At 54.4% G+C, this 23,114-nt stretch overlaps 3 protein-coding genes across 3 annotated transcripts in view; 1 reads left to right on the top strand and 2 right to left on the bottom strand.

Annotated features, from left to right (window-relative positions):
- The window catches only part of NUDT3 (nudix hydrolase 3), a 27,154-nt gene extending 13,952 nt beyond the window's left edge, over nt 1-13,202 (bottom strand). Inside the window, exons 1-2 of the mRNA XM_057381475.1 lie at nt 12,857-13,202; nt 1,877-1,987 (exon numbers count right to left, since the gene is read on the bottom strand). Coding sequence (XP_057237458.1) covers nt 1,877-1,987; nt 12,857-12,955 — 210 coding nt within the window. The 5' untranslated portion in view covers nt 12,956-13,202. The remainder of the gene's footprint in view (nt 1-1,876; nt 1,988-12,856) is intronic.
- Nucleotides 13,203-14,485: 1,283 nt separating this feature from the next.
- On the bottom strand, nt 14,486-18,344 carry RPS10 (ribosomal protein S10). The gene is given in 6 exon segments (XM_057381474.1): nt 14,486-14,572; nt 14,954-15,009; nt 15,335-15,412; nt 17,157-17,328; nt 17,482-17,631; nt 18,306-18,344. Coding segments are annotated over 5 exon segments (525 nt in total). The 5' UTR covers nt 18,306-18,344; the 3' UTR covers nt 14,486-14,503.
- Nucleotides 18,345-18,905: 561 nt separating this feature from the next.
- PACSIN1 (protein kinase C and casein kinase substrate in neurons 1) overlaps nt 18,906-23,114 on the top strand; it is a 15,376-nt gene continuing 11,167 nt past the window's right edge. The window contains exon 1 of the mRNA XM_057381468.1: nt 18,906-19,228. The gene's annotated coding sequence lies outside the window, so the exon portion shown is untranslated. The remainder of the gene's footprint in view (nt 19,229-23,114) is intronic.

Below are 23,114 nucleotides of genomic sequence, written 5' to 3'. Positions count from 1 at the left end.
TGAGCTGGGGGTGCCCAGGTGAGTTGGGGCTGCCCAGGTGAGTTGGGGGTGCCCAGGTGAGCTGGGGGTGCCCAGGTGAGTCGGCAGTGCCCAGGTGAGTTGGGGCTGCCCAGGTGAATCAGCAGTGCCCAGGTGAATTGGGGCTGCCCAGGTGAGCTGGGGGTGCCCAGGTGAATCAGCAGTGCCCAGGTGAGCTGGGGGTGCCCAGGTGAGCTGGGGGTGCTCCCAGCACTCCGAGCTGCCACTGTTCCCTGCCGGGAGCAGCCAGGCTGGGGTGCCTCGCTGGGCAGAACTCAGCCCTGCCAGGCTGCCACGGCTTGAGTTACACTGGCAGTGGGCACCGCTCCACGTGAGCAGGGAACACCAGCCGAGCAGCGGGATTATCTCAGCCAGCCCAAACCAGTTCCTGCGCTGCAGGAGCCCTGCCAAGGCTCCCTTCCAGCCAGCGCTGTCATGGAAAGAGCGCGGCTCTCCCAGGGTGCTGCTGCCCGAGCAGGGAGCGTCCCTGCACATTTATTTTAAGGCTTGAGAGGCAAAGCTCTGCACCTCCTGAATGAACCCTGGACTTCTGTATCAAATCACTTCATTATTAATAATACTTGGGCTGAAAAGCAGGAGTCTGCAGCTAAAAATATTTCTATTGTTCTGGTTACACTCACTTTGGCTTGTGAAGTGGTTGAAAGGTTGCCGAGTTACTGGAAAAGCAGGAGCTGAGTTATAAGCTGGACATAAAATTTGCAASCAGCAAATTCTTAGTATTAGAGGGACCAAAAGACACTTAATAAAAYAAACTTTGACTATATAATCTCTTTCTGATAAACTGCTAGATTATAAAAACATCCAAAGAGAAACACACAATTCGAGCTCTGCCACATTAGATTAGTCCARCAGTGCAAATATTCAGAGTTTTGTTAGACAGCAGCAGGTACTTCCAAATAAGTCCCAGAAAGAAACCTGCATATACCARACAATTCAATAAAGCAGCTAGAGAAGCTTCCTCCCAAGTCCCATCAATTAGCTCTTGATTTCTGTTCTGCACAGAGTACAAAGATTTAGAACCCTCTCAAAAGCATTTTTAATCCTGYCTTATGTAACTGTGAACCTACTTGGTCATTCTATCTATAATCATGCAATCATTTCTGAACCTAAGCATCTCCCCAATTTGTTAATATTCACATGCAAATTCTAAAGACATGTTTTACATACACTGCAGTCAACTGCCATTTTCTGCCTTTACATTTCTTATGAAGAAAAACAYTGTTCTTCCAGCTTTAAGAGAAAAACTTGCCTTCTCCCTCCAGCCCATCAATCTGTTTGATCTGCTGTTTATCTCCTTCCTGAAACAGCTTCAAGTGAAAAAGAAAAAACAAACCAACCAACYCATGCACACTTTAGGAACTGTTGCTGGTAACTTATGGCCAATTTCACTTATTCACATAAACCTCAGTCTGTTCTAGACCAAAACATACTGAGGTCCCTTTATTTCGAGTGCCTTTAATGGCTCATAAGGGTTTATTTCTACCTTCTACCCAAGTACTAGACAGTTCCACAAAGGCACAGATAAATTTTGAAGTTCTCTTATGAAACTCTTCTTCACACAGAGAAAACAAAGCAGAGGATATCATCATATGCACTGAAGTGACAGGAGATGAACTTTATTTTCAGTTAAAGGTATCAGGCAAGGACAGGTTCATTCCAGCTGAGAGGTTTAATTACATTCCCATGTTCTCTTTATTTAGGACTCTGTTCTCCTCCCACACAGGATGGSGATGTCACCAGTGACCCTACCTCCCTCTTCACCTCGAAGAGAAGAAGGAAGAGWGATGAAAGCAAACCCACAGAAGCCAGGCTAAGAGAGCAGGGTGAAGGCACTCACCTCTTCACAGACCTCACGCACAGCRGCCACGCCGGGCTCCTCCTCGGGCTCCATGCCTCCCCCGGGGACAATCCATCGGTCCGGATGGCGACTACTGCTCACCAGCAGTACCTGTGGAGAGCAGAACAGAGCACAGCTGATGGGACACCCCCAGTGCTCCCTTCAGGGCCCAGGTGAAAGGCAGAGATTGTCTTTGTGTCTCACACACCCCCAGATATGACCCACTCAAGGCAAGGCCTTGCTAATAGTTCGCTTTTCCCTGTTCAGACAGCCATGGAAATTCCATAAGCAGTGACACCAAGGCACTCCCACACTCTCTGTGTTAGTTCAGCCATTGCCTCTCCCTGCTCTGATGCATTGTAGGAAAAACTGCCTCTGCACACCAAAGCAACTCGTWTGTACTGGACACAGCATCACTCACCCACAATGTGAGCTCAGTGCAGAYTCCTCACAGCTTGGGATTCACCTCCACCACAACAGAAATGCAAGATGCTGCTCAGCACCTTCACCCTTTGTGGAAGTACCTCAGTCTAATCATCCTGATGCCTTTGGCCTTGCCTGTCCCTGCAGCTCTGTCCCTGCAGCTCTGTCACTTAACAGCACGTACACACCCAGGAACTCCCACTGCAGTGTTTATGTGCCATTGTCTGAGCACAGATTCTCAGCCCCCGGTTTTTCACTTTTTGCAGCAGGCACTAAGGAGTTCAGCTCTGGAGCCAGAAATTGGCTTCTTTTGGGTTAGAGGAGACAGTTCAATGAGGTATAAACAAAATAAAAGCCTATATGAAACCTAYTAAACTTAAAATCCCTTAGGAAAGGGCTGCACAGAAGGACGGACTTTTGTGAATGAGAAAAATGGTTCAACCCTCTTCCCAGGAGGGATTTGCCATACACATCCTTTGTGACAGCTTTTCTTGAAACACMTTTTATTCCAGTGTAATTCTGCTCTGTAGAAGCCCAGGATCTGATCTGCCACCTCCCAGCAATACAAACYCTAACACTCTCAACTGGCCACAGACTGTCCCAAAGAATAGACTGCGCTTATTAAATCTACTTGCAATACATCTATGAGCAGAGATGGAAACTAAAAACAAAACTAATACTGTTGTCCGGCTCTCTAAACAAAGCTGGTTCATTAGAGTCATCCTGTTGTACTTCATCATTTCACTGGCACAAAGCTCAGAGCCAAAGMGGACTTGCTCCAGAAACTTTCCAACATACCAGTCCAATTAGGTTCCAGGCCAGCTGTAACAGTGTCAGACATTTGGGAGTTACACTGCGGAGACACTGAAATCCCAGGCTTTACTGGGGAAACAGTGATTTGCCAGTAGGATATGGAAAGATTTGCACTAATTACCAAAAGGAATCTACCTACAGAATTCAAAATTAAACTTCCAAAACAAAAACAAGCACAAGATTTCCTGGGTTTTCTAGTTGGTTTATCTTGAAAATTCTCATCCGTCAACTGACCAAACTCATATTGGAAACAAATGAAGCTGCATGAGCCACAGTTCTCAGTCCTAAGTGGGATGGTCCCTGCCTGGCCTTTCCTCAGGCTGGGCTGTGACAGATCAGAGTTTACTTTACAGTGACATCCAGAGTGTTTGGCCCTCTCCAAGAGGAAGGCAGAATTCCTTTCCCCCAGGCATCCAGTCCATGTAGAACACCACCAGAAAGCCATGCCTAAATAGGGAATGTAAACTTCATTCATGCTCAGAGTCCTTGGGACAGCAGCCAGTCCCTGTGGGGCCATCCCCAGCCACCTCAGTTTGCCACTGTACCTCTTCCTAGCACAGTACTTGACTTGTGCTCCATCCTCACTCATCAACCAGAAGAGCTTGGACTCAAACTCCTGACTCCAGGTCAGCTGGTGATTCCAAGGACAAAGCCAAAAGAGCAGGAATAGCCATTTCAAGTGCACTTTTGCTGCCAGATAAGGAAGCACCAGCTCTGACACTTCCCCCTGCAATCCAGAGCTCTAGCTCAAGGGGGAAAAAAGAGGAAAAATATTAGAAAAAGCTGTAGAACCAGATCTTTGAAACTCAGCACAGAACACCTTGCACCCCTGAACTCCTGCCACCTTCCAGGCGTGAGAACAAGGATCTGCTACAGAACCCTGGACACAGACTGCTCCAGGAAACCTGCTCGGGCTCAGACAATGCCTCAGCAACACACCAGGAGGAACTTTTGGGTGTAAACAATGGTTTCAGGCAAAGTAAATTAACTTCAGCTGCTCTGGCAGTTGAGAATTTTCTGAATAGAATTAACATGAACAACCCTCGCTGGGAAGGAAAAACCTGTCATTCTCACACTTTTATGTAATCAGRCTATTTCCTGTTTAATAAAAAGGAAATCCCATCAAGAGAGAGCAGGAAACAAGCCCTACAAGGTCATTCTTTTAAAACAACTTCAAACAGGATATTGCTACCAATGAGCTCTCCCAAGACAAAGGGGCTGAGTTCCAAACGAGGGGGAGACGCTGCTGTGTTAGAAAAAAAAAACCACTTCTAACACCAATCCTGTATTCCAATACACACAATGCATTCAGAGTGATCAAAAGTTGTCATCATCCAAATCTCAGAATGGTTTGGGTTGGAAGGTGCCTTAAAGCTCATTCCATTCCACCCCTGCCACCTTCCACCAGTCCAGCCTAAGGGACAATTGGATTTTTGGCTCATTAACTTTTTTATTACATAAATAACTTGCATTTTAATATATTCTAAAGTACTTAATTCAATCTAAATAGACACCAAAAATACACCACAATTTACTTATTTTATTTGTTTAAATCAGGCTAGAACACTTGGACATTTCCATTTTATTCTTGCCAGACAGCTATGTTTAAGACAGCTACTGAGACTCTCGGCCTGCCAGGGATTTTGGAGTTGGATTTTGGAGCCACGTCTTGCAGACTTTTTGGAAAAGCATTTGCAGGTAACACATCACATGGCCAAGTTGTGTTTTCCAGGATTTCAAAGACAATGATGTCATTTCAAAGCAGGGAAATGAGCAACACAACCCTCTCTGGCAAGGCAGGAGGTGGCCCTGCTGAAACTCTCACACACAATCCCCCACAAAAGAGAAAGTTTAGAAAAATAAGCCAAGTTTGAAGTGTGCAGCAGGGGCTCAAACCAGAGCCTCATGGCAAGAACCTTSAAAGCTGCATACAACAAACAAATCCAAACAAACCTGAGCAGCACTAACCCYGCCTGGAGGAGACAGGAAACACACCAAGACATCTAAGGCTGCCTGGACAACCACACGGAACAAGCAGCTCTATGGGAAAAGGGAAAAAGAGTTTGTCCCCAAGATAAATCTGGGCATTCCCTACACTCAGTGCTGACTTTAGAACAACCCAGTTACACAAAAACCTTCATGGAGATGTTTTCCTGGTTTTTTTACAGGAATAATGGGGCTCTGCAAAGCCAAAACTGAGCAACCAGGATCAGGCAAAGAATTAACTCCCTGTCAGCAGAACAGAGACTGAGGGATTCCCAAGTTCTTCCAGGCTATGGTGGATTTAAACAACAACCACCACCCATAAATAAAACAAGAGCAGCTACACCATAAGGAACACGATTCCTCGAAAGAGTSTCCACAGCAGCATTTAGCAGATGAAAAGGACCACAGCCCTGTGAGAAGCTGGGCCATAGCATKAGTAGAAAATGAGCTGAGAACCTTCCAGATTTCCAGAAAAAGCCAGTGCTACCCACCCGTGACAGCCRGGGCCCGGAAAGCTGGCAGCCAGCACAGGGAACAGCAGGCAAGATGTTAAATCCAGGGTCTGGCCCAGCAGCCTCCTGCTGCCAGGAGCCGATCCATAGCTGCTGGCTCCTGACACAGCCTCTGCACTGCCTTACAGGCTTCCCCTCAATATTTTCAGGCTTTCCCTCAATATTGACGTGCTTTCTATCAATATTGTCGTGCTTTCTATCAACATTAAGCCATAAATCACATCGTTTGCACAGTGACTGAAGCACAATCCTCCCGGCATTGMAACTCATTTCCCACTCCAGCATCATTTATCAGAGCACAGCCTGCAAGGAAACGCTGCCGCAGAGGCTGCAGGAGCTGGGAGGAGAAGATGGCTGACTGCAAGGCTTTTGCTGTACAATCTGCCTTTGTCTCAAAGTTTCAGTTTAAAATGAGTGTGTTCTCAGGAGCTGAGCTCTGCGCTCTCATGTGCCCCATGGTCAGGCAGATCCTGGAGCTGGGGCTGTGTCCAGCATTAACAAACACCTCACAGACTTCACTCAAAATTAACAAATATTCTCCCAGCCCCCAAATATTATCATTGCTGTAATGTTTTTCTACCTGATCAAAATGGGATATTCAACTGACCACACCAAACCACCTTTAAACCCTGCTACCAGCACAGGCTGAMAACTGGAGGAGCAGGGGGGAGAAGAAGGACACCGCTGTCACCAAAGCTGTGCAAAATTAATCTCATTTTCCCGGCAGCAACACGGCCTCGATGACTGCCCAACAAATCACGTGTTTTGCCAAACTGCGAAGGCAGGACAGCCCCAGGGCACACGCCAGGGCTTTCGGGAGGGCTTCTCCCACCCTCTTGCTATTCCAGGCACGTTCCGGAGCTCGCACATGGCAGGAGTGAGTACAGCCGGCGGTCAGCAGGGCTACAGCCACCCCTGCACCTGCCAGGGTCAGCAGCTGGGACCACAACACACACTCTCAACAGCCACAGAAATCCCTCCCCTGACCATAACAGCCTGTCCYGCCAGGAGCATTCCTGTTCCTCAACAGGATACGTTTCCTTAGACAAGTGTTATTTTAGCATGCAAACCTGCACCAGGCTCAGTGGGATAATGGGGTTTAACTCCAGGAACTGGAGGTGGGAAATTCACGGCAGCGAGCGCAAAGAGGAAGGGATTCACGCTACAGAACTTGACAAAAGCAAAGCACAAGTTTTGGAATGGGAGCAAGAGGTGAACTGGAAGAARTTCAAGTCATTTCAAGTGCTTGGATCGCACCTACAGTCCTATAACCAGAGAGGAAAAAAATACAGAAGATTCTGTTGGTTTTTAGGCTGCTGKTTAGAATAACAATAATAAATCACCACGTACCGCGCTGCTGCTCTGGCTCCAGAACACCACAGGTCCTGTTACTGCTACTGCAGCRCTCCTGCAACTTCAAAGCCACTGCCTGCTCCTACCAGGGAAGAACACAACCCCAAGTCCTTCCCCTCTAGTGAAATCGTGGTTTAGATAACCACAAAAATTATCTGCAACATGCCTTCCCATGCTTTGGGAGCAGCTGAACYGCCTGCAGCAGTGGCTGCTGTTTTCAGAAGCTGAGTGCTGATAAAGGGGCACTCCCAGAGAGAGACCCCAAACCCCAGAACCTATTTCTGCCTGTCAAAACCAGTTTGGTGACCACTTAGTGCTTACACAACTTGTCCAGGYGCACCTTTTCCAGCAGGAATGTTAGCTTGTAAAGTGCCTTTTTGAATAAGGAGGGAAAAAAGAAATGAAGGGGTATTTGGGTTTTTTACAGAGCCCAAATGACTCTGGTTGTCAGCAGCTCCACAYGCTGTTCTGATTAACCACCCTACTCATGAAATACAGCACACACAAACTCTTGGGAAGCTGCTCAAATATAAATAGCGAATTCTACACACAACAGCCATATATGTAATTTGCACAAGGAAAAYTAACCCCTGAAACATCTGTCAAAAATCTACCAGCAGGCAATCATATCCCTCCAAATTTCACAGGTTAATGTGAAATTTCTGAGAACAAAGAGTCAGTGTGCAATATTCAGTGGCACAGGCAGGAATTCTGAAACAAATACACACAAAATTTGAAAGATCCTTGWCTAGTCTGTGTGCTCAGTCCCTCAGTTGGACTGAAAAAGAAGAAGTGTTTAAAGAAACAGAGGCCCTGCTTCCCAACCACATGATGTCACCTACAACATTCCCACATGGAAGTCTGCTATTTGTAAGGCAGAATTGAGTTTGTTAATTTTGCTCTATTCAAAAAAAAAAAAGAAAAACAGGACAATTCTCCTTATTTAAAAAAACGCTGAGCATATGGTTGGGGTTTTTTTTTACTAAGAAGAGAAAGAGTTGTTTTTCCAGACCAYGAGAGACCATCCATGGAAAGATGGGGTGCTGTAGCAGCAGTCCCTGCTGGGTGCAGCCCCAAATGCTTGTACCTGTCTCCTCAAGGCAGGAGTTTGTCTGAAGCGTGCTGAGATGAACCAAGTCAGGAAACTGGGCACGAGTTTCTTTAAAAAAGGAGGAGATACAGAACACACAGAGTGAGGAGAAAAAGGTAGGAAAAAACCAGCCCCTGGTCAAGCAATAAATAGATCTGAGGTGGAAGAGATTCCAAAGCAGTGTTCTGCAAAGAACAGACACAGCCACCACCATTGAGACCTTCTCCACACACCAAGGGTGGAACACACCCTCTTTCCATATTCATCACTTTTCCCTGACTTGCAACAGAACAAAACTGACTCAATTCTTCAGTTTCATAACAGCTCGCTGAGCTTCCAGTAAATGAAGTGAAAATTGTAACAATTTTCATTCTTTTGTTGTTTGGGAAAGTACAAGAGACCATAGAATTGCTTGTAAAACTGTTTAGTGACAGCTGCTTTCCTGGGAAGGAGAAACGCTGTTTAAGATGAAAGCTAGGTTTTGCTTTCCAGAGGTTTATCCATGCTCCTACTCTTGAGAGCACAATCTACAGATTCTACACAATCTGCAGAGCTGAGAGGGCCAAGAGAAACACAGGCAAAGGATCCACTTCCACCACTCCTCATCCCCCTGGAGATGAGGTAACAGGTTAGCAACAGACAAGGAGAACTTCACTTGGTTTCAACCATAACCCTTTTTATGCAGCTGATGGGAACACACAGCCAAACCCAGCCATGAGAACAGCGATTCAGGGACTATATTCCACGGACAGCAGGATGATCATATGATGCCGGGCTCACTTACATCCCAACAGCGAAGCTCTCAGGGTGGTTTTAGCTGTAATTGGTTTACACTGGAGCCAAGGCACAGGGGACAGCCCAGGAGCACCGCGTGATCCCCACCACATTCGGCGGGTTCCAATCCCAGCTCTGCTGTGTTACATCACAGCTGGAGTAAAACCGGCCCAGGAGAGGCCAGAAGGAAAAGAAAAAAGGTTCGTTTGCATTCCAATAGTTTTCCCAGRGGCCACCCGGCCCAGCTCTCCCGTGACCGAAGGGCTCGACGCGTGCCAGGGCACCGGCCCCTGGGTGAAACCTCTCTTCTCCCAGCTCCATTCAGGCCTCATTCACCGCTCAGAAAAGATTCTTCCCGAGGCATTTCCTCCAAAAAAAAGTCTTTAAAAACGCCCGTGGTTAACGAGCAACTCGTCCTTTCACAGGCACAATGYGGGCATGTTCAAACCCGCCGCTGCCCCAGCGCGGACCCACAGCCCTACGGTGCCTCTTTATTCCTGTAAAAGCCACCCAAAGCAGGGCTGCAGCTGCTGAGGCACAGTGAGGCACCAGGGGCATTTTCTGGGATGTTTCCTCATGGAAAAAGCCGGTCCACACAAAAAAATAAGAGTGTTATGTAAAAAAAMCACCCTGACGGCAATGCTGAAGGGCAAGGACATCCCAAGCACTGAACACATTGAGGTACCACAGGACTTGGGAGCTCTCCCTCTGCACTTTCCTCCCACATTTCTGCAAGTATCCTGGGAATTCACTCCATGTGATGGGAATAGCATGGGGAAAAGATAGGAATAGCAAAGTTGAACTCTRTTCCTTCTCTTTGAATGAATCCCATTGCTGCCCCGGCTCTCTCTGCTACCCAAAGAGGTGGATCGTGGTTTGTGAAACCACACACAATTCGGCGGGTTTCCACAATACCCCAAAAATGTGGGKTTTTTTTTCTCCATTTGAAATTCATGTGGAAATTAATTTTCCTTGTGCCGCTTTTTAAAGGAATATGTAACAAAGGCATCTTTTCAGCCAATGCCTGGTATTCCAAAAACGTTCCAGAGCTTCTTTCATGCCCAAAAGTAGTGGCTTCCAAATGCAATGCAGAGACAATGTGCGACCTCCAGCAGCATAAGGAAAAAATAAATCACTTAAAAACTTAGAAAGAACAAAGTATTTTTCTGTTAAGACTCTTTATTTGCAAATGTACCACCAAACCAAGGACATGGTGTTTTATCAATCTCCAGGGACTGCTAAGATTTCAAAGAAAAATGAATCACTGACCTAAAAAGTCAGGGGGAAACACCTAAAGAGAAGAAAATAGCCTCCTCTGTAAGTGTAAACAGAATTCTCTCCTTTCTTCTTGTTCATTGACAAACTTTTTTATTTCAAGAACTCCTGAAGGGTTAAAGCCAGAAAAAAAATGGGTTTTTTGAATTCATAGCAGGAAATTAAGAAGAAAGGGAAGAGCAAAGTTCTACTATTTCTTAAGCGCTTAAAAGAAACAGTAATGAGAAACAGCCAGTCCTAGGGAAAAAAATCCTACTTTAATGTAGAAAGTTTAATTTATTTATCAAAACACACTTCTTTTCTTCTCTTCTTTTCAAACACTAAGCTTTTAATAGATCTTTAATGTACATACTTTGGCTCTGGCTCTTTCTCCCCTCCCTGGAGAGACCTTTTAAATAGATCTGAATTTCCATTTAAATAGAAGCAATCAATAATAAAATACATCAGTAACATTAAAAAGTATTACTATCCAAGAGCAAACCAAGAAATCTTTCACAGCCATGGCAAACTCTGCACTTAAATGTGTACAGGTAACATCTTGCTTGCTATCAAAAAGGTGCAAGGAGCAGTGAGTGGACACCAGTCAATTTCTCTCAAAGTTTATTTAAAAGCCAAGAAATGAGGATTAACCCAATAAATAATTAGAAAGAAAAAAATAATAAGGTAGGACCGATTTTACTCATTGGCACAAGTTTAATTTCAGTTGCTCCCCAGCCTTTTGGCCAAGGCCAARTATGGGATCTGGGCACAGAGTCCATCCTGGCAGGGTTAATCAGGTGACATTGGGTAAGAACTTTCCCAGATGTATTTGTGACAARTCCCCTTCCTGGGCAGCTTCCACAGCAGGGGTGTAACAGGTGGGAACAGAGGATGCATTTTCAGCTCAGGGTTCAGCTCACAGGTACCACACACAGCACTTCCAAGGCTCTGAGATCAGAACCATCCTTCCCTGCCTCCCTCYTCTGTCCATCCTCACCAGCAGCACACACACAGCACATCCCGAGGAAACCCACCCCAATCTGGCCTGCAGYACTTCCACCGGAACCAGTGCTCCCTGCCCAAGGTGTCCCAGGGCAGCACAGCCACTGCCAGCTGTCACTGGGAGCTCAGCRACGAGGCCACCAACAGCGACTGCAAGGACAACGCAAAGCTCACCCAGAACCTTCTTTTTTTAAAAAAAAAATCTTCCCAGAGCGTACAGATCACTGGGAATGACCCAGCACAACCAGCAYAGGGAGCCAGCTCCCTCAAATCCTGCCTGAAAGCAGAAACAGATTGTTCTAGTCCAGGTCTCATCTAGAAACTAGAGCCTGAACAAGTTTAAATTCTATCCACTAGAGGTGGAGACYGTAACAGAGACACGACTGACACAAAATGGTTTTAAATCTCAGCCTCACACCAACCTGACAGCTGAGCCTGCTGGAAGCATCCATCCCACACCAGCGTGCCTCTGGAACGAGTTCACTTTCCTCCTTCAACCTCTTGGGTCAGCACTGTGACACTGCCACACAGCCTGGTGTCCCAGCACAGTGAGGGCTCTGACACCTGTCATTAACACACCTCGGTGTGCCCAGCATCATGAGRGCTCTGTCACCAGCTCCCAAGGGTTGGAGGGATCATCTGGAGCTGTACAAAGCTGGAGACTGAGGTGTGTTAAAATAAAACTCACAACCAGTCACATGCTGATTGCTCAGGCACCCTTTAAAAGAACTTTTCTACCCTCCACCACACAGCAATCACAAATGGCCAAGCCTCCACCTCTTGAAAAAAGCTTGCAAACTACCCCTCTAATTGTGTAAAATGGCATCAGGGCACTCCAACCACCTCACCCRCCGTGCTGAGCACCCCCAGCACCATCATACAAAAGAATGATGCTCGTCTTCACGGTCAGTCCATAAATTTCCTGGAAGGACCAGCTACACCGAGCGCTGCACCAAACGCACTGTTGTCATTTCAGACCATTTCTGCTGAAACGCTGACACTCCTCATCACGCCAGCACAGCTACAAAGGGCTTGTGCAAGCCTCCTTCACGTTAAATAATAACTGGATGTATGCTAATTGCCTTTCCTCCAGTGAACTGTCTGCATTCCCTTCCGATTTCCTGTAGCTACAAATATGATAATCAGGAGAACAAAGACTTTAGCACAGCCACTCGGGCACAGCAAACGCAGTGGAGTGTGTACGCCTGGCTCCAGCAGCAGGAGCAGAAGGGAGACCCGCAGCCTTGCTGCTCTGAGCACCCCGAGCCCACCTTCAGGCGGTGTCAATAAAGAACTCGTGTAAAATCGCACATCGCAGCGAAGTTTCTCTTTGTAACTTCCCGGACAATGCAGCCCCTTAGCAACGCGGTCGCTCTGAAAACAACCAATCCACCTTTAATTCCCACTTCCTCCCTAGCTCTCTGGACAGCAACTTCTGGCACTCCATCAGTCCCCTTTTATCCCAGTTTCTTTTTATAAATCCAAGGTCAGGTTTCCTCTCCCATCTCATGTGATGTGCTGGACTGAAGTTCTGCCAGCGTGGTCGGTCCCCTCGGCTGCCAAACCCCCTACCGCGCTCCCCTCAGCCTGTCCCGCCGCCCACCGGGCATCTCCCCTGCTCCAGCCGAGAGGAATAGCCAAGTGGGAAGCGCCAACTCTCCCAGCGACGCTGAATTTTGTCTATTAAAAACAAAACCCCGCTTGGAGGGAGTCTCCCCTCCCCGGGCGGCTCGGGGGTCCCGGGCCCGGCCTCGCCCCCGGCCCGGCCCTTACCTCCTCCTCGCTCTCGCTGCGGAAGCACAGGCAGGCCGCCCGCTTCTTGTAGCCGTCCCCGTCRTAGGTGCGCGTCTGGTTGGACTTGAGCTTCATCATCCTCCGCTCCGGGGGCGGCGGGACCGGAGGACGCGCGGCCCGGAGGGCGGGGGCGGGCGGGACCCGTCGGACGGCGAAGGACGGGGGGGCGCGGGGGGACCGCTTGCCCGCGACAGTCTCTCTGTGGGTCTCGCTTTGTGGGTCTCGCTACGCGCTGCCGCCCTTCGTCCGCCTCACCCCTGCCCTCGCTCCCAGCCGCGCCGCCGCCGCCGCCCGCGCTCTGGCCACCGCCGACGACGACCGCGCCGCCATCTTGGGGCTCGCTACGCAAACGGCGTAGCGCCGCCGGTCGGGGAGGCGGTGCTGCCCCTGCGGCCTCACGGCGCGCCCGCTACGCAAAGGGCGCAGCGCGGCTTCCAGAATCGCTCCCCCCGCGCAGGCGGCGCCGCCACGCCCCCGCCCCGGCTCGCGCGCTCTGCGCCACYGGCGCAAGCCGCGTTCGGGAATACGGCGGGCAGCGCAGAGCGGCGGCGGCGGGCGGCGGGCATTGCGCAAACGGCGCAGGGGCCGGGCCGGYCGCGYGCACGTGGCTCCGCTGTGACAGCGGCTCCGCGGGGACCGCAACGCCCGCCCTGCACCGCGCGGGGGCGCTGCGGCATCAGCGGCACCGCGGGGTCGGGCCAGCCGCCACCCTCCGGTGACACCGCGGGCCGGTGCCCATCCCCCCACCTCCGGTGACACCGCGGGCTGGTGCCCATCCCCCTCCCCTCTGGTGACACCGCGGGCTGGTGCCCATCCCCCTCCCCTCCGGTGACACCGCGGGCTGGTGCCCATCCCCCTCCCCTCTGGTGACACCGCGGGCTGGTGCCCATACCCCCCTCCAGTGACACCGCGGGCGGGTGCCCATCCCCCACCCCCCCGGTGACACCGGAGGCTGGTGCCCGTCCCCGCGGCAATATTCCGTGTGTGTGTCCATCCCCCCTCCCTGACGGGGCGGGTCGGTGTCCGTTCCCCCCGCGGTGACAGTCCGGGTGTGCCTCCATCCCCGTCAGTGACACCGCGGGTCGCTGTCCGTGTGTCCGCTCCCCCCGCTGGTGACACAGCGGCCACCCCGGCTCCGTTACCGATCAGTGTCACCGGCTGCCGAGCGACACCTGGCGGCAGGCGGCGGCCACTGCTCACTCGGCCCCCCCAAGGTGCTGCCACCAACTCCACCCTCAGTCCCCCACAAGTGACAGCCCAGGTGACACCGCAGCGGCGCAAGAGCCGTGGACCCGCCCACATGGGCTRTGTTTTGCCCAGAGGGACACGGGCTAGTACAGCTGAATTTTTCATCTGCAGAACAGCTCTGTCCCAGCCCAGCCCCACTTCCCATTGCTGGGAACSAGCATCGCCTTGGGCAGACAGGAAACGGCTCCTCATTCCTCCAGGACTCACCTGCACACCCTCCTAAACCTGGAGATTTCCTTCACTAGAACCCGTTTTTAGTCACTCCCAAAATGCTGCTCCAGATGCCAAAGATGTGAGTCACCCCTGTGCTTCATGAGCTCTGTTTGTGCACTTCAGTGAGACACAGGAATGAACCCAGTGGCATTTTCACCTCTTTTATTATACACAAAACATGAGCACGAAGTTYTACTGCGGGGGCTGACCACGTCCACGACCAAATCCACCTCTCTGTAACAGCAAAGGGAGAGAGTTAGAAATCAGGAAGAAAAAAAACACCATCAAAGCTCGTTCCTCAGCTTGGTGTTTCTTTGGTAACAGTCTAACATTGGCACAGGTCAGCCAGGAGAGAGTCACCAACATCAACCCACTCTCAGCCAGCTCTGTGGRTCACCCATAAAACTCTTTTATGTATTAAGTATAAAATCATGGCTCTCCAGAGTGCTCAGCTTGCTCTCAAAGCTGTCACTGGTCTCTGTCCCACCACATCCTTTCCCCAGGGGTGACAGTTTCCAACCTCTCTGACACCCTCAGAGTCCCACAGGTAGGACCTTCTAGCTTCTCCCATTAAAGCCTCAACAAAAGAAGCAAAGCTCAAATGAAAATACTCACGAACTGGAATTCAGTGGCTGCTCCAGCACCAGCCTCAGCCTTCTTGTCAGCACCAGCTGCAGAGAGAGGAGCAGTCAATGCCCACAGAACCCTCTGCCCAGCACAACACTCCTGCYTGGGAGCAAAGCTTTAACCATCACACAGAACTAAAACTGGGGCTGAACACAGCCAAGTCAAACAGCTGTAACTGAGCACGTTTGAGAGTCATGACCCAACCCCAGAGAAAATCCCACACTCCGGCTGGACAAAATTCCACCAAACCTCCCATCCACCTACACAGACTCAATGCTGAGTCTCATCTTCCCATTTTTTCTTTTAGAGGATCCCCAGAGCTGGGACAATTGTCCCCAAGAGGGCAGGGGGTGCAGGAGGGACACTCACGTGGCACGGCACTGCGGCGGTACGTGTCCCGGTCAGCCTCGCCTCGCGTGAGCCGTGCCGGGCGCTCGCCCTCCAGACCTGSAACACAGAGCACAGCCTCAAACACTGCTCAGCCAGGGCACAAACAGCTCCTTCCTGCAGCCCAAGGTGGAGAACAGCAGCAGGTCTGCCAGCAGTGCCACACCTGGGTAGCTCAAGGAGAATAAACCTAAGCGAAAGAGTGATTTAATAAGAGAAACTTCACTTGAAGGGTGAAATCTGCTCAAGTGCCCCAAGTTGGGACTGGGTGGAAGTTAAATAACGTGAGAAAYGGATTTACAGCATCATCTCAACAGYCTTCTTGGCCATCAAACTAGTGCTGAACAATATTGTTGGTAAAAACCCCAGAAATACTGAGAATCTACCACATCCAACAAGCCTGGCCACAGCCAAGTCACAAATTGCACGACAGAATTCTGACCCCAAGCTGCAACAGCTACACTGTCAGTACCCCAAATCCCCCCATGGAACAGCTCATGACATTAAGAGCAGAGTACCTGTGGAACTTCAGGTTAATACCAGACAGAACACACCAGTTCTCAGGGATTGGGACATGCCCCTGGAGCCCAGGACCCACTGAGGGGCAGCTGAGCCTGGCACACCCCAGTGCCCTGCATGTCCACAGGCCTGACACCACAGGCACTCGTTTGGTCACACAAAACCCAGTTCTCATAATAATTTATTTCCCCTCCCTCCCAGCAGGGATACAGCTCCTTTAGCTCATCGGATAAACGCAGCATCTGAAGAACAAATCCTGGAACAACCAGAGCAACTCAGAGATCAAAGAAAGCATCGTATTCCCAGCTTCTCTGCAAATTYCTTCCTTTGAAGCAAGTGATGCTCCCATTTTGTTTGGCTCAGACACAAATTACAGGAGCTGGGGTTGAACTCCCAGCACCCCCTGGCCCCAGATGAGGCTCAGAAGCAAAAAGCACAACCCATGCAAGCCCCCAGAGCCAGAGCACATCTGGCTGTACCACCAGCACCTCCAGCATGAAAAGCCACCAAAGGAAAATCAGAGCTGCAAATCCAASAGAATCACAGATCAGCTGGAATTGGAAGGGGCTGGAAATCACCCAGTGCACCCTCACTCCCAAGGCAGGGTCACCTGGAGCAGGTGACACAGGAATGTAGCCAGAGAGGGAGACTCCACACCCTCCCTGCACAGCTGTCCCAGCTCTGCCACCATCATGAAAAGTTCTTCCTCATGTTGAGGTGGAACTTGCTGGTTTTTAGTTTCTGGCCACTGTTCCTTGTCCTGTCATTGAGCAGCAGTGAACAGAGTGTGACACCCCCTGGAGATACCTGCATGTCTGTTCCAGACTAACCAGGCCCAGCTCCCTCAGTYTCTCCCCATCACAGAGATGCTCCAGACCCCTCAGCATTTTTGTGGCCTCTACTCCCCCACCACCACGAGTTTGCTGCAACTTTTAACAACGAGCTCTATCCAGCAGCACGCTCAGGGTCTGTGGTGAAGGCAGAGTGGGGACACCCAACCTGGCCATGGGTGAGCCCCAGCTGGGGCACACTGAGCCCTGGATGGTGCCTTCACCACATCCTGCTCCCAGCAATCCCAGTCCCCACTCACAGCATCTCCTCTTCATCCCAGTTCCCCCCACCCCTCCCACGGGACACCAGTCCAGTGCCAGGCACAAAAGCAACAAACCCCAACCACACCTCCTTGTTCCACTCACAATTACACACCMAACCCCACAGCCACACACAGCTGGCACTGTCCTGACCCAGCACCCCCATGCCCACCCTGTGCCCATCCCTGTCTCACCTTTGGGCCGGGGTCTGCCGGTCTCCGGGCGGCTCCGGCGCAGCGTGGCCGGGACGATCTCGGGGGGCAGGTGGAGATAATCCCGCAGGTACTGGATGCCCTCGTTGGTCAGGTACCAGTAGAAGTGTCTCCAGGCAAACTGCTCCTTCACATACCCCCGGGACTTGAGCGACTGCGGGGAGAGCACCCAGTTACTCATGAGCCTTTTCCAGTTGCTCCACCAGTGCCCTCAGCCGGGCAGTGAGGAATGAGGATGTAGGAACAAGGAACAATTCACATGCAGTGTGCCCCCTGCCCCACACCTGTGCCCCCCGACCCCCCAAACCTGCATGGCTTTCATGACGTGGAGGTTGGGCACGTTCTTGTCCACGAGCTCAGGGTGTTTGGGCATGTGCACGTCCTTTTTGGCCACCATCACCCCCTCTTTGAACAGCAGCTCATAGATAGCGATTCGGTTCTTCTTGGGCATCAACATCTGTAGAGAACACAGGAAAAAGGGCTCGGTGACATTTGGGCACAGACATCCGCACCGGGGACAGCGAACCCTGCTGGGTGACCCCGGTACCCCCCGAGTTACCCCGGGACGCCCCTTTCCACCGCTTCCCGGGAGGGAACACCGAACAGTCCCAGCTTTTGCTCCTTAAATCGTCCCCCACATAACGGACGGCACCGCTTGGTGTCGGTCACAGCGAGACACGGGGCACARGTGGGGCAGGGCCGCGGCTCGTGGGGGGATCCTGTTCCGGTCCCRCCGCGGATAGGGCTGTTGCTGCCGTTAACTCCACTGAACTCGGGAACCGGGAGCCTCTCGTCCCTCCGAGAGCCGGGGCCGACCCCGGCAGCGCACCCAGCATGGGAACTCAGCTACGGGCGGCGCTCCCGGAGACGCTGGGCCCGGGTCGCGCGAGGGTCTCGGTGCTCGGGCACGACTGAACCCCCGCCGGTCACGGGCCACCCCTGCAGCAGCGCCTGGGGCGGGAGGCCCCGGTGCCAGCGCTGGGCCTCCGGTACCACCCCACGGCCTCGCTCCCCCAATCCCACCCTTCCTGCACAGCCGGGCCTGGAGCCCCGATCGCGGAGATGCCCCGCGGGGGCTCCAGCCCCCGGGATGGCGGCGATGCGGGGCCGATGGCCCGAGCGCGGCCTCACCGTGGCGGCGGCGGCGGGGCCCGACCGGAAAGGGCTGCGCGTGCTTCCGCCGCCCGCAAGGCCCCCGGCGGCGAGGGTGGCCGCGGCGCTGCCTGAGCGGAGCGCAGGCCCCCTCGCGCCTGGGAATGGGGCGCCCGCCGCGCTGCCTGATGGGGTCAGCAGGCGGCACCCCCTCATTGTCACCTCAGCCGTGACATCCCCCCGCGTCCCCAGCCGTGTCACCCTCAGCTCCCTCATTGTCACCCCCTCACTGCCACCCCCTCATTGTCACCTCAGCCGTGACATCCCCCCGCGTCCCCAGCCGTGTCACCCTCAGCTCCCCGCGGTGCCTTCGGAGCGCGGCTGTAAAGCCCGGCCCGGGGTCTCGGGGTGCCGCGAGACCCTAAATGCTCGGAGMTGAGGCACCGAAGCGCTCTGCTCCCCAAAACACCCGCCCGTCTCTGTGTCACCCCTCACCCGGGCTCTCCTTCCCGCGGTGGCCCCGGGATGAGGGGCCGCAGCCGTGTCCCCTTGGGCACACTCCGTGTCCCCTCAGCCCGGGGCTCTCCCGCCCTGTTTGGGGTTTGGGCCCCCCGGCAGCGAGCGGAGCGGGGCTCGGCGGGGAAGGGGACACATCCCCGCTGCCCCTAAATCCCCCACAGATTCGGCACATGGCAACCCCTCAGCACCGCCGGCTGGGGACAGCAGAGGGCCCGGGGGAGGCGCGGGGACCCCCGGCTTATCGCCATCCTCTCCGCGGTCTCGTTGTCACCTTGCGCGGCCGAGGAGCCGCCGCGCCGGGCCGGGGATTGGTCGGCTAAAAATGCCGCCCTAATCTCCGAGCTGATCTTTACCCCCTCCCTCCGCCCCATCTGCCGCGACCTGCCCGCGATGCGCAGCGCCGGCCCCGGGAGAGGCTCCGCCGCTGTCCCCGCGGCGCCGAGGTACGGGCGGGGGGCGCCGGGGGGCGGAGGGCTGGCCMTGGGGGGCACAGGGGAACCGGGGCTCGGGGCGCTGTGACAGCGCTGTCACCCCTCCGCTGTTTGAACCGCTGGGAAATGAACCCACGCTCGACGCGGTTTGAGTGATTTCCAACTTGTGCCGGACTGTGCCGAGCGCGGCTGGAGGGGCAGAGGGATGCGCTGCATTCCTGGAGCTGCCTGGTGCCATCCCGGGGCTTTTGCCACCGTGTCATCCCCTCTTTTCTTCCTCTCGGGGATGGAGCTGGGGTGAGGCTGTCACAGGGTGACCCCCAGGATGCTGCGACAATTGCGGCATCCCTCGGGAGAGACGCTGTCCCTGCTCGCCTGGCCTGGATGTGCTACCCACGGGCACTGTCCCTGTCCCTGTCCCTGTCCCTGTCCCCGCCTCTGCTGCATCTCCTCCTCACAGCTCCTGCACCTCCTGCCTTGGAAATGGCAAAGCAAGTGCTCCGCTAAACGGATTAGAGCTTTCCCGGCAGCCTCCCCGGCTGCTCCCGCATCCCTCGGCCCCCGCGTCGCCTTCCCCGGGCAAACCCCAGCCCTAAGCCAAATGTCCAGGTCGAGGCCGTGGCCGCAGCACAGCAGAGATCAGGCTGCAGCTCCCAGCGCGCCTGACCCCAAAACYCYGGCTGAAGCCCCGAGAGTCCATCCYGTCTGCTGGGGTTTTGTGTTCCCTTTGCAGGAGCGCAGAGAAAATCGGGGAATTCACCAGGCACCAGCTCGGCGGTGCTGGGGGTGCTGTCCTGCCCCGGGCTCTGCACTGATCTGTGCCTCCCTGGCCGCGCTGGCCCCTTTCTCTCCSTCCTCTCCCTCCTCTCYCARGGTGTGCAGCTGCCAGAGGGGCTGCGGCAGGACGGGAGCGGGATTTAACCGTGAAAGGATTGAGAGAAGAGAGCCCAGGCAATGGCAGGGTCCGCCAGTGACGTGCACAGGGCAGGGCGAGAAGGGAAGGGACATCAAAGCGCGTCAGCACCAACCGGGGCCGCATCCTGAGCCCAAAGCCTGGGTTYGGCTCTGTGCGGGATCCCCCTCGCTGGGAATGCCGTGTGCCCAGCTGTGCCAGGGCGGGATGGCACGGGGATGGAGCCAGGCTCCTCCAGCACAGCCCCTGGCACGGCTCTGCCCAGGGACAGACTTTGTCCCGGGGGTGCCAGCCTGGCCGGGGTTTGTGCAACACCTCGAAGGCAAAGCCCGGACCTCCTGAGCTCCTGCGGATGATCCTGGAGGAGGAGAGGCTGCATCCAGCCGGCGGCTTCCAGGAACAGCCAAAACCAGCGTCCACAGCATGGGGGCAGGAGGCAGCGAGCCCCAGCACCGCTGTGGCCATGGGTGATGTGTATGGGCTCCTCGGGCAGCTGCCTGCAGCCTSCTCCACGCTGCTTCCCAGGAAAAATGGAGCCTTTATGTCCCGGCCCCAGCCCCTTCCCCGGAAGGGCTCGGAGGATGCCCCGGCCGGTCACAGGCAGACAAGAAGGGAATTGTTTYGGTGGGATTTGGGTTTCTGGGAGCACCTGCCCCGCGCGGGGCCCTCCACAATGGCTGCCTGTCTGCCGCAGAGCTGCCAATTATCCTCCGCGGCTAATTAGAGATGCAAAGTAGCGCTTGCATTCTCCCAGCTCCCCGGAGTGCTCCTGGGACCGGCGGCACATCCGCAGCAGGGACGCGGCCCTGGGGCAGGGGGCGAGTGTGGGGTCCTGGCCTCATCTGGGTCCTGCTCTGCTCTGCCCTGGCATCCAGTAAAGGGGCAGCAGAGACCAGGAATGCCCTCGGGATGACTGGGATGCCACTTTGTCCCCATCCCCACCAGAATTCCCTGGATTGCCCCAGGGCCAAGGGCTCTGCCATTGCTCCCAGAAACCAGCCGGGCTTCATAACTGCGGGGTTCTGCCASGATTTAGGAAAGACATTTTCCATGCCTTGCTGGGGAGGCAGACGGAGCTGGCTGTGCTCGAAACCCCCCCATTCGTGCGAAGGCTGGCACTCCTGCCTGGGTGATGGGCAGGCGGCTGATCCCTGGTGGCATCTCTTCATTCCTGCCCGCTCCAGCTCCAGCAGCCGCGGGATCACGGTGTGGGCTCATGTGCTCTGACTTCTCCGTTTGTGCTCACGAAGCTGTAATTCCAGAGCGGCAAGTGGCCCCATAAATCAGGGCTTATTTCCTGCCAATGCCGTCTGCTGCTTCCCACAAGGAGACTCATTTACAGGAGGAGAAGTGACTTACCACCGAAAACAGTAAACGGTGGGATGGTGAGAGCCGGGGAAAAGTTTGTCGTGACCGAGTTTTTGGTGAAGGAACCAAGRAGGCTGAGCTCCCACCTGCTCCCTGCACAGAGCAGCCCAAGCTGCAGGGAATGAGACCTGAGTGGGTGCTGCCTGCACAAACCACAAAGCTGGTGACAATGGCTCTGTGCACTGGGGAACCCCCCCCAAGTCACTGAAATCCCCCTGTCACCATCCTGGAGAGTGTTTGTCACCGACTGTTTGGTGCCAAGGACATTCTTGGGATGCTGCAAGGGCAGATGGCAGCTGGGACATCATGGTAGTACCTGCAGTGACCCTGTGCTGAGAACTGCCAACTCACTGAGTGAAAGGACCGTGAGCAGTTATTCAGCACCCTGGTTCCTCACCCTGAAACGCCAACAGGCAAAGATCCCCTGCTCCTGAAGGAACTGCCATCCATCCCACTCCTGTTTGGGATTGGGGGCATTAAATCACTGGTGAGACCCCTGCTGCAGCCAGGCATGAAGCTTTCCGGAGGCCCTTCTGTCTGTCTGTGAGGTGGGATGGCTCGGGTGGCACGGAGCTGGAAGGAGCCGGAAGGCAGGCGGGCTGGAGAGCCCCACCGAGCTTCATTAGGCAGTCCAAGGTGCTTGTTAGGGGAAAGCTGAGCCGGCGTCGGAGGCCGGCAGAGCCCCCCGGGACCGGGTCGCATTCTCTGGGCAACCCGATCCCGGCGGCAGCGGCCCCGGCAGCCTCATTACTGCAGCTTCTGCAGCGGCTTCGGTTACTCGCCTGGACGCTCTCGTCTCCTGCTGGCTTTTAATTTCCCTGACATCCCCCGCTCGCGGGGGGATGCAGGCGCAGTGTCGGGGAGCCTGTCATCACCCCCACCCGCATCCTGCCCGCTCCCCGACGGCCGCCAGCCCCCTCTGCCCCCGGGACTCCCAGGCTGTGACAAGCCCCGGTGATCCCGAGAATGAGCCCCGGGGCTTGGGAGGAGGCAGATGGGCAGATGGCAGTGAGGGGGAGCTGCCCTGCTCCCCTCCAAGAAGCCTTGGGGGTGCAGCCCCCTCGCCCCCTTCCCCAGCCCTGCCGGGGGGAAAACACTGTTCCTGATTCTCTTGCCAGCCTGTTCCCAGCTGGCACATTTGGCAAGGAGGCGGCACCGGCTGCCTGTACGAAGGCGTTTTGGGGTGTTTGTTCCTGCAAAAGCTGTGGCTCAGCCCCAAAACTCCCCCTGCACCCGCGGGGGTGACAGAGAGGCCGGGGCAGCAGCGGAGGGAGTGCATGGCTCTGTCCCCTCCCGTGCAGGAGGTACAACGACCCCCGGGGCAGCAGGACCAGGACCCCAAGGGGAGGACCCCAAACACCTTCCCCGCAGCGTGGCCCGGGAAAAACGAGCCYGATTTGGCCCTAACGGAGCCCGGCAGCGGCGTGGGGCCGGACCCCGTCATCGCCCGGCCGCGGCATCCGCCGGCCCGCTCGGGCCGTGCCCCGGGCCGCAGCCCCCGCAGCGGAGCGACCCCGGTGGGTGCCCTGGGCGAGGCTCTGGGGCCGGCGGGTGCTGCGGGGGCTGGCGGCTGTGCGGCACCTCGGGGTGGGCGCGGGCGCGGGGATGGGGGGGTCC

The sequence above is a fragment of the Malurus melanocephalus genome, unplaced genomic scaffold (assembly GCF_030028575.1).
Source record: "Malurus melanocephalus ecotype Western Australia unplaced genomic scaffold, MMel_1.1 scaffold_511, whole genome shotgun sequence".
Classification (NCBI taxonomy): Eukaryota; Metazoa; Chordata; class Aves; order Passeriformes; family Maluridae; genus Malurus; species Malurus melanocephalus.
Note: the sequence above shows the minus strand (reverse complement) of the source record. Positions and strands in the feature narration are given on the sequence as shown.